Raw genomic sequence first — 11,241 nt, 5'->3', positions numbered from 1 at the left:
TGCCTGCCAAGTGCTCAGCTAATGTGCAATGAAAAAAGCAGAGAAAGTTCCAATTCATGTCTAGGTGTAAAGAATAACTTCACATGATCTGACAATAACAACCATTTAGTGGTTACTCTAAATGGTTACTCTAAAGTGGTGCCAGGTACCTATGTCAGGTTCATCATTTCTTTTGAATTTCTCAACTATTTTATAAGATAAGGCATTATTATCATTTTAATAGATGAAGAATTTGAAGAGGAATAAGACTCAATACTAATCTGACTGCCACTATACCTTTAAGCAGTTCACAATATTTCCTTTATCCTTTTCTACTAGAGCAAATTAAATTACAATTTTCAAAGAAATCCCTGAAAGTCTACTAATTTCTTTCCCCTCTTCAACCCAATGCTAAGCTTTCAGTCTTAAAGATGATTCTAGAAGTGTTTTTATTTGTACTTTAAATTATCTAATTCTCTGAGGACTTGGTGGACTCAGAGCACTCAGTGGCGGAGGTGGAAAAGGAGGGTAATACTTTAGAATGACTACCTAGGGTGTTCTTTTCTAATGAAATCACAAAATACTTCATAATTTCACTTGCTTCATTTTTATTGTCTTTTTAAATACTATGGAAAATTATTTTAAAGAAAAAGATATAATCATGAAGTTAACAGCAATATACTTTAGAAAACTGGTATTTAGTTGGTGGTAGAGGCAGGTTTTGGAGTGGTATAGGTGGATGCTGTAACTTCAGAATTAGAGACATCAAATTCATCATAGTAATAAGATTCTGTAGTTTCATATATGTAGTTATTATCAGGGTTAGTGCTGCTGTAGGGAAGTTCTGTTGTTTCATATCCTGACTCAGTGGTCATCTTGAGTATGGTATGTATGGTAAAAGGAGTTGTTTGCATGGTGGCAGGAAGAGTAGTGGCAGTAACAAGGGGAGGTGAAATCTCGGTAGTTGGAGCATTAGACGTGGTTGCAGCAGTGAGTGGAATGGTAACTGGAACTTGGGTTTTAGGACTGGAAACTGTGATATCAGAAGGAGTTGTACTTTTGAAGATGAGATCAGATGATATTTTGTTTGTGGTTGTAGCTGAGGTTGTGTTGGAGCTGATAGTGTAGTGGGGAGTTGTGGTGGCAATGGCAGCAAACGGAGTTGTGTTTAAGACTTGGGTTCTGGTGCTTACCACTTTGCTAGTTGGTTGCACCTGAGGTTTCAGGCTGGGAATGAAGGGAGATGGATATGGGTTGTCTGGAGAAAGATGTACATGTGGATGATAGTGGTGTGATTCAGGTTTGTTTTGAATGTGTGGCCTAATACAATGTGTGGCCTTAATTTGTCTGGGTACTTTAATTAGTGGATTTGGTATTTTTTGACCAAGCGGATGTGGGTGTTGTCTTCGATTAGATGACTGTGGACGTCTTCCTTGACTAGATGGTTGTAGACATTTTCTTGGATTGAGCGGCTGTATACGTTTTCTTCCACCAGGTGCTTCTAGATGAGTTTTGGTGTGGCTTGGTATATTTTGGACAAGTGCTTTTGAATTAGGCTTTCTTTGTCTGGTTCTTCTTTTAACAAATTTATTAGGTTGTGGCTTGTTTAGGCTAGCTTTTTGTAGAGTGTGTGAATTAGGATTATGCTTCGTTAGTTGAGGTTTTTGCTGAAGGGCTGTATTTGAAAGAGATTTGAATGGCTTTATCACTTTTTTAACAGATGGATTTGGAGGAGATTGGGATTTTTGAGGCTGTTTCTTAGAGTACCGTAATTGACCAGGATGTAATGAATGGGGTCTATTGTGAATAGTTGACTTGAAATGAGGCCTTTTTTGAATAGAGTTATTTTGGTAAACTTGTGACTGCCTAGACCTACTTTGAGTTTTTGAACTGTTCTCAGTTGGACCTAGTTTTGGTTGGCTAGCTTTATTTGAATGAGTTTGTAGTTTTGCTAGTTTTTTTGGGATAGATGACTTTAAAGGAAGTTGCTTTTTAGGAGGAAGTAACTTTGAATTGGTTGATCTGCTTAGTGACTGGCTAGCTAAGTTTTGGTGATACTGAGGCAAGATGGATCTTGGTGGATTTGAATTTGGAAGAGGCTTGGCTTTAGCAGATTGTGATCGAGCTAGATCTCGACCAGATGAATGCAACTGTCGTCTTTGATTGAATCCATTATTCTTTTCTTGACTCTGACTGGCCTGAAGAAAGACATAGGCAAAATCAATTATACTTAATATCTCTATTGTAAAATATTAAATTCAAAGAATTAATAACATTTGTTCCTAATAGTTATGGTTCTGGCTCATAAAGAGACAAGGCATGCATTTAAAGTGAGAATCTCCTTTATTTTTTTATCTATTTGTGAGACAGACAAGATCTTGTTACTGGTACAAATGAAGATGAAACCTCTGGCCATTCATGCACATTATGTACTCAATGTTGTTTTTCCAGACAATCTTAAAAGATTCCCTCAATTTGAATTAATTTCTCTCTCTTCCATAGAATTTGGTTTCTGTTTCTATAATAGTAATCAGGACCTCATGTTAAAAAATTAAATATTTATCTAAATTATAAACTTCTAAATATTCTACAATAAATTTAAACTTCCTGGAAGAAATAATCATCTTTTTATTTCTCATGTCATCTTAAGTCTATAATTTTTGATACATATCAGACTCTGAATAACTTAGTCTTGAATAAGCTATTCTTTCTTTACTGAAAAAGAAGTTTAATTTAGGATAAATTAATCATATTGCTTAAAAGCAGTACAATAGTCAATAAACTCTTATTTATTATAAGTTTCAGTTAAAGAAGTTGCTGTTGATATATTTGGACCTTGAAAACCGAACTCATATATTATTATAGTCATCTACAATTCTCTATTACAAAGCTTTTTTAAAATTTCATACAATCTTAGTCCAACACATTTGTTAAATAAAATATAATATGAGAAAATTTTTGATTGATTTGAGGATGAAGAGCAAGAATAGTAGATTTTTGTATTAAGGGTTAGTGTTTACATCCCTTTGGATATTGGGTTGAGGATGAAAAGTAAGAATAGAAAATTTTTAAATTAAAGATTCGTGTTTATATTCCTTTGCAAACTCATTAAAAAAATCACCTCAGAGTGACACTAAGCCAAATAGAATTAAATTAAGTTTAGAAAAGAAAGTCATAAGCATCTTTGACTATTTTTAATATCTTTAAAATTTTTCATTAGTTAAGAAAAACTAATGCAAAATTTTAATGTAGTGTCATTCCTATCATGGGTAATTAAGAAATAAATATACTTGGAGGATAAATGAAGAGAAAGGAGGAAGGAAAAGGAAATTTGGGTGAGTCAATCTCATTTTACATGCTTTCTTTGAGTGATCTTTATCAATCATTTGTCAAATATTTAATAAATATCTACTATTACATATTTGCTAGTGCTAATGATGTATTATTAATGAACAAAAATAAAATAAATTCCTGGCCTATTAGAGTTTATATTTTAGTGGTAGAGACGATAAACAAAATAATTATTTTTTTGTATAATATAAATATAAATGATAATAATAATTATCAATTCTAAGAAATGATAAATGCCATGGTGAAAAATAAAGATGGTAAGGGTGTCCTGAGATGGGGTCATTTCCAATTAAAATTGGGTAGTTGGAAAGGATACATCATTAGTCCTTTGAGCAAAGACTTAAGGGTGGCAAGAGAGCAAGCTATGTAAATTCTTGGCAGAAAGTATTCCAGGGAAAGGGAATAGCAAGTGCAAAAGTAAGAGATGAGGTTAGAGAGGTAATGGGAGATGGGGAAGCTATCATATAGACCTTTGCAGGACACTGTAAATACCTTGGTTTATTCTCATAATGTGGTAGGGAAGTTTGATCAGACCAGTGACATAATGTAACTTGGCTATATTGACCAGAGACTGTGGAGCAAGGATGAAAGCAAGGACACCAGTCAGAAAATGCCTGAAATAGGCCAGGTGTGAGTTTATAGTGGTACAGATCAGGGTGGAGTAGTAGAGGTGGTGAGATGTTGATTCTGGATAACTCCCACAAGATTTTCTGAAAAAGATGAAGGGCACAAAAGAAAAAAAGAGGAATCAAAGATAATTCCATTATTTTTGTTTTCTTTTTAAAAGATTTTATTTATTTAAATAAATAAAATTAAGACACAGAGAGGCAGAGACATAGGCAGAAGAAGAAGCAGGATCCATGCAGGATCCAAGCCCGATGCGGGACTCGATCCCAGGACTCCAGGATCACTCCCTGAGCCAAAGGCAGACGTTCAACCACTGAGCCACCCAGGCATCCCAATTCCATAAATTTTGACCTGTGCAACTGGAAGATGTAGTTAAACATAAATAAACATAGGAAAGATTATAGGAGGGTCTAGATAAAATGGGGAATAGTGAGAAGCTCAGTTTTGGATATAAGTTAAAGAAGCTTATTGGACATCCAAGTATAGGTGCTGAATAGGAGTTTAAATATATAACTTCTGAAATTCATGAAAGAGGTCAGGCTGGGAATTTAAATTTTGGTGTTATCAGCATGTAGATATTATTTAAGACAATGAAAATGGATTTAAATCACTTAGAGGATAATGTAGATAGAAAAGAGGAGAGGTCTAAGGACTGAACTTTAAGGCATTGCAACATTTAAAGGTCAGGCAGATAAGGAGGAACAGGCAAAGGAGAAGGAATGGCCATGAGTAGGAGTAAAGCATGGATACTGGTTTTGTGGAAATGAAGAAAGGGATTCAAGTAGGAGAAAGTGATTAACTTTGCCAAATGCAGCAGTTGGGGTGGTAGAGATAAAGACTGGTTGGAATGAGGGTAAGAGAAAGTTGGAGGAGAAAGAATACCCAGGTGCAGACAATTTTTCACAAGTGGGACAGTAGCTGGGAGAGACATGAGGGGAGTTGGTAGAAGTTTTCTTTGTTTTGTTTTCTTAAAGTAGAAGAACAAACTTTCATGTTGTTGAGAATAATCTAGTTAAGAGTGAGAAAAGGGAGGAGAGAAGGGGGGTTTTAGAGGTGATGCCCTTCAGTAGACAAAAAGGCATGAGATCTGGTGCATAAGGGAAAGTTTGGCCTTAGCAAGAGTTTGGGCTGCTCAAAATATATAGGTATGGATGAGAGTATATGGTATATCTACATATCTAATGGTGATAGGAACTTGTGAAGGTTCATTTTTAATTGTTTTTATTTTCTTGGTGAAACAGGAATTAACTCATCAGCTGAGAAAGAGGATGGAGGAAGAGGTGTTGGAAGTGTAGAGGAGAGGGAAAGGTGCTAGTTATCTAGAATAGTGAAAAAGTATATGGATAGAAGAAAAAGCAAGGAGGGGTTAATACTGGTAGATCATGAACTCTAATTTGGCTATGGAGAAAAGTGAGGACAAAAGGAAAGTTAGACAACAAAATAGGCTTAGAGGATTTAGTGCACAAAACAGGAAAGGCCTGGAAAGAATGAAGGGTTGGTTGGGTGGATAATAAGATCTTTCTAGATTGTAGGATCAGCAACGGAGGATAGATGTTTGGAAGGATTTTCTATGGGGATATTGAAATTACCAATAATTGAGACAGGAATAACATCAGAGAATGATAATGAGCCAAGAGCTAAAACCCTTGAGGAATGAGGATCAGCAACCTGGGTCAATTGATGACTAAGGCTGGACAGGCTCATGGGTCCTATAATAGGTGATGGGAAATTCAAAGCTAGTAATTTTCAAGAATGTGGGAGGGAAGAGACACCTGGGTGGCTCAGTGGTTGAGCATCTGTCTTTGGATCAGGTCAGTCATGATCTGGGGCCTTGGGAATGGGTCCTGAGTCGGGATCCCACAGGGAGCTTGCTTCTCCCTCTGCTTATGTCTCTGCTTCTCTGTGTCTCTCATGAATAAATGGATAAAATCTTCAAAGAAAAAGAATGTGGGAGGGAAGAACAGGCTGGAAGCAGTGATCAAAGGCAAGGAGGTCAGCCATCACAACAGGTCTAGTGAAGTGAGGCAGAGGGAAGAAAGCAGTCCCTACTTGAGGAAGCTGCAGGGGAAACCAGGCTCTAAAGGAAGAGCCTGATTGCAGTTAGCATGAAGAAGGATTGGGAACATTTAGGGAAGACATTTGGGATATAGGGTCTATCAAATTCATAGCTTCTACTATGATTTCTAGCCCATGTGCTACATACAGACTTTCAAACCTGAACCCCCTCAGCAGCTTTCTTCCTGAATTCTGAACTACTGTCAATGTGATGAAATGAGGACAAGTGGAAAAAGAAAAGAAAAACACTTAGATGCTTTTCCCTTAAATAATTCTACTAGAGCATATATATCTAAATGAAATTCTGCTTTAGTCACTTGATACTTTAGATTCTTATTTCAACAGTGCTATTGTTCCAAAGTAATTTTTGTAACCCCCCATTTTTTTTTGCTATTTGTCTTCATAGCTGATTAATTAAGCCCATGCAAAAATCAGTATTTTTTAATCACATATTGATTATGCATCACTTTACCACAGTGTTTAGAGTCAAAGACAAACTATAGTGAAAATTTTAAAAACATAATTGCAAGTCATTGTCCACTACTACAATTGGATAAGGCTGAGGAATCATTGTGATGAACAGGACTTACCGAGAAGCAAATGCTCAGAACCCATAGAATCTGGAATATGATTTTCATGTTTAATTGCTATCCTCTGAAAAAGCCAAAATAATTATTCTGTTACGCACACTGATTCAAGATTGGAGCAAAATTTTTATTTGCTCAACAGGCATAGCTTGGAAAAGTCAATATTTATGATAGGAATGAAACTTTTGATGATGAAGATGAAGAATATTTATAATAAATGCAGAGATCAACTTTTTATTTTCTTTTTTAAAGACTCATGAAATAAGACCTCAAATAATTCAAACATTGATATATTTGGAAAGAGCATTTCTCCTCCTGCAATTAAAGCTTGTCTATAAACTAAAACTCCTTTTATCTTATGAGGATTCCTGACATTTTCAGGCAGATCATAGCTATATATTACACAAACAAGGAAATGCATCATAATTTTCTTATTTGGGTTGAAAATGAAAAATCATACCTAAGGACTGATACTGGATTAAGAATTTTATGCAATTCTTCCTGTGTTCTCTCAGATTAGTTTAGATGTATCATGTACAATTTAGTCTAGCTAACTTTAGATAGAAGAAAGTAGAAATTGAAATGCTCACTCACTATTAAAATTTATTAAAAAAAATAAATAAAATTTATTTATTTATTTATCTATTTATTTAAAATAATTGCTAAGCCCAATGTGGGTCTCAAACTCACAACTTGGAGATCAAGAGTTGCAAGCTCTTTTGACTGAGCCAGCCAGGTGTCCCTGCTTGCGCCTTTTTAAAAGTTAAACACAATGAGGGTGGCTGGATGACTCAGTTTAGTGTTGGATTTTTGATCTCAGTTCAGGTTTGGATCTCACAGTCATGAGTTCAAGCCCTGTGGTGGACTCCATGCTGGACATGGAACCTACTTAAAAGTTAAACACAAGGCACATAAGGTTCTTATATATTTAAGAAATCATTAAAACAAAAGTAAGTTCCTCATAATGGGATATTATGTAAGAAGTACAGAGAGATGGAAGCTGTGAGAAGAGGATAGAGAAGTGTAGGGGAAAATAGAGCAGGGCAGCTGGGTGGCTCAGTAGATTAGGCAGATTAATTAAGGACCTGTCTTTAATTAATTTGTCTTAAGTATGTTTTCAGCTCAGGTCATGATCCCAGGGTCCTGGGATCCAGCCCCACATTGGGTTTCCTGCTCAGTGGGGAGTCTGCTAATGCTTATCACTCTGCCTGCCTCTCCCCCTGCTTGTGCTCTCTCTCTCTCTCTGTCAAATAAATAAATAAAATCTTTTAAAAAAGGAAAGAAAGCACAGCAGCAGAGGAAGGGGAAAAAATAAAGAGAATTGAAAGAGAAAGCGGTGCATTCAGGAAGGTCTTTTGTTCCTATTGTATGTGTCTCCCTGAGCAATCTCATCCAAGTGGGGGCTTCAGCAGCTCTAGGCCATGGCCTCCCAAATCTCTATCTATGCAACACATCTCTCTCTGAGCTCCAAAACTGTATGTCCTACTTCCACTGGATTTTCCCTTCGCATTTCCAACAGGGACTATCTGCAAAACTAAACTAGTAACGTGTCTCTCTCACCCCGCCTCATGTCCTTCTATAGCCGTTTCTGAATAACATTACCATTCACATACTAATATAAGGAAAAATATGAAAGTCATTTTTGACTCTTCACTTAGCAAAACTCCTCTTCATTTCACATTCCCCTCACACATTTCAGCAGGATTCACCAGTCATAATAGTGACCAAATCTTTTCTATTCAGTTCATTAAGGTTTCCTGATCCTGTCTTTTTGCCTTATTCTATGTCCCCATCTGTAGTTCAGTTTTTCACCATTTCTAAATGTATTATATAATACTTTCCAAACTGAAACTCAACTCTACTTTCCATCCTTCCTTCAACTCCTTTCCCTTTGTAACCAGAATGTCCTTCCAAAAATATGAATGCCTTCATGTTGCTCCTCTGCTTAAAATCCTTTGTTTATTTTCCACAGCTTCAGGACTAAATCCAAACTCTTAAAGTGTGCAAGGTTTTCTGCATTCTGTCTAATGTATTTTTTTAAGCCAGCTATGCCAGCATAAAGGACTGGCAGTTTTCTAAATACACCACGCTCTTGCTGTGTTTGTTGCTCTTACCTGGAACCTGCAATGGCTTCTCTGCCTCCTGTTGCTCCCATGAGTAGATAATTTCTACTCATCTTTTAAAACTTTGCCAGGGCCCCTAAGCCTTCCCATGCCCTCACATTATGCTCAATACAGTCCTATAAACTATACTGTATTATCTACTCTTTTTCCTACACCACCCCTACCTACATCCAGATTATAAGTTTCTTCTTAAGATTGGAACTTAAAACCCCCAAATCTCTGTATTTTTAGTGCCTGGCAAAGTACCTCCCACACTAATAGATGTCTCTCCATGGAGTGTAGGTTGAGAGTGAGAAGGATTGGTAGGTTAGGAAGCAAATATTTTAAATGCTCTTATATTTTTAATTTGAGTAATGTGCACTACTCTTTGAGATAAGGCTCTACTATAGACTAAACCTTAGTTTTTTTGTTTTTATTTTTACACTGTAAGATGGTCATTATTTCATTTTAAAGCTGAGTTTTTTAAAATGAAGTTTTTTTTTTTTTAAATTGAATCCTAAAGATTTTGCACACAGAAATGACTGAGGTCCTATACATGACTTTCTAACTTCAGATATTTCAATTAGTTCAGTTAGTTAGCTTGAAATAATATTTATTTTTTGAGAGATAATGGCTGCCTGATTATATTTACATAGATGTTTAATTATTGCAAGTGTTTGGTTAAATAATTTAATTTTTTATTTTGTAGGGATAATAAATCATGGAAATAAAAAAATCACAGTAAAAAAACATCTAAAGGAAGAAAGTGTTTTGTTCCTGTTCACTTCATATTTGGCACAGATAAAAAATGCCACAGGATGTATTGGAGGTCTTTCAGTATGACATTTATTTTGACAAACCTAACTTAGTTTGCTTTCTATTACCTGTTCTAGTGAGTACTACAGAAAATTAAGCTATTCTAGGAAGAAAATTTTATTTAAGGGAAAATTGGATGGAAATTTACTGCAAGTCTATTACATGGCAGGATTATGTGGTGCATGAAGAATCCAATAGTGAGCAAAGCAGAATTCTTATATATCTAAGAGAACAAATTAGGGAGCCAAGCAGCAATTAAATAAAGACACAAATAAATACCCAATTAGAAATGGTGATAAGTGCAGTAAAGAATAAGTACAGGTGCTATGAGAAGATATGTAATGGGACAATTCTAATTGAAGAGGGTAAGGAATACAAAGGGAAGACATTTGTAGCGTGAGTAAAGTTAGCTAGATATGGAGTATGGGAAGATGGTTTGAAGCAGACAGACAGCTAAATTTCAAGAAGTCCAGTGTGGCAGGAGGATAGTGGTCAATAGGAGGACTGGTTGAGATAAAGCTAAAGAAATGCCAGCAGTGAGATATAATGCAGGACTTCTTGAACCACAGTAAGGTCTTGGATTTGCATTTCATCTTTGTTTCAAGAGTTGTTCCAAAAGAACTGTTTGACAAAACAACAAAAGCTCTTTTCTCAGCCACATTCAGTTGCTGAAATTTTATATATATTAAAAAAATACTTATATATTTAAGTAATCTCTAGACCTAGCATGGTGCTTGAACTCATGACCCTAAGAGCAAGAGTCACATGAGCCAGCCAGGTGCCCCCAAAACTTTAAATCTTAAAAAAAAAAATGTCCCACCACCTCTTTTTCTTAGGGCACATTTCAGTTTTTGGATCATTTGCAATTACAATCTTCTGGCATTTCTTATATATACCTTTGATTAAGAATTCTATTATAAACTGAGGAATTTTAGGTACCTTCCAAATAGAATGGATATTTCCAAATATCCACATACTTACCCTGTTAGGAGCTCCTTCTTGTTAGGTTGATTCTTACCAGCTACCGTATATGAGTGTCCTCTTGATGGTAATTAGAAATTAAAAAGAAGATTAAGAAGGAGAATTTGTAGGAAAATATGGGTGATTATACACAATCCCTTTGCTGGATTTCTCTTGGTGATACAAAAAAATTTGATGAACTTATTTCAAGTCTGGTGATCTTTTCTGAAACAATGGGTAGTTGTGAGTAGATATTGGCAGGCATCCTTTTACGTGTATTTTTTTCTTAGGCAAATAGAGATTCATATTCTTCCGGTGAACAGATTGTACATTCAGAGTTCATTTTGAAAAGTCTCTTAACTCTCTTGACTCCCTGGGGTGTGTCTATGGGAGGACCTGTAGGTGATGGAAACTTAGTGTCCTTGCTGTCCTTAAATATTTTATATAGTCTCCACCATGTTTTCTGGAGCAACTAAAATATCAGGAGAATTTAAGATTGTCTATTTTCGGGAAATGACATCTGGGGTTAGAGTTCATTTATATTTAATATTAGCAAGGTAAGCAAACTTAAAAGGAATAGTAAATACAAACAGGAGCTACTTACCCAACCTAGATTTCCACCATCGCTCCATGCTAAATTCCAGGGACAGTATAATGTCTTATGCAGTGTGATGCAGTCTTCACTCTCTAATCAAATGTTTGAACACCCAATACTTGTGAAAAATTAAAGTGAAATGAACTGAATGAAATAGGTGGATTGTTTA

At 35.7% G+C, this 11,241-nt stretch overlaps 1 protein-coding gene across 1 annotated transcript; it reads right to left on the bottom strand.

Moving 5' to 3' along the window:
- Positions 1-567: 567 nt before the first annotated feature.
- Positions 568-10,800, bottom strand: LOC111098636 (immunoglobulin A1 protease autotransporter-like). The gene is made up of 3 exons (XM_038556269.1): positions 10,499-10,800; positions 6,603-6,666; positions 568-2,177 (listed from the first exon to the last, which is right to left on the bottom strand). Exons 2-3 carry the CDS (start codon positions 6,648-6,650, stop codon positions 678-680), a joined length of 1,548 nt encoding a protein of 515 aa, XP_038412197.1. The 5' UTR covers positions 6,651-6,666; positions 10,499-10,800; the 3' UTR covers positions 568-677.
- Between the last annotated feature and the right edge of the window lie 441 nt (positions 10,801-11,241).

The sequence above is a fragment of the Canis lupus genome, chromosome 13, assembly GCF_011100685.1.
Source record: "Canis lupus familiaris isolate Mischka breed German Shepherd chromosome 13, alternate assembly UU_Cfam_GSD_1.0, whole genome shotgun sequence".
NCBI lineage: Eukaryota > Metazoa > Chordata > Mammalia > Carnivora > Canidae > Canis > Canis lupus.
This window is presented reverse-complemented; position numbering and strand designations above follow the sequence as displayed.

Bases quoted from the DNA above. Each gene is read 5' to 3' on its own strand.
- LOC111098636 (XM_038556269.1), bottom strand. From the start codon at position 6,650: ATGAAAATCATATTCCAGATTCTATGGGTTCTGAGCATTTGCTTCTCG. The intron at 2,178-6,602 runs GTAAGTCCTGTT...GTCTTTCTTCAG, and splicing joins TTCTGAGCATTTGCTTCTCG to GCCAGTCAGAGTCAAGAAAA.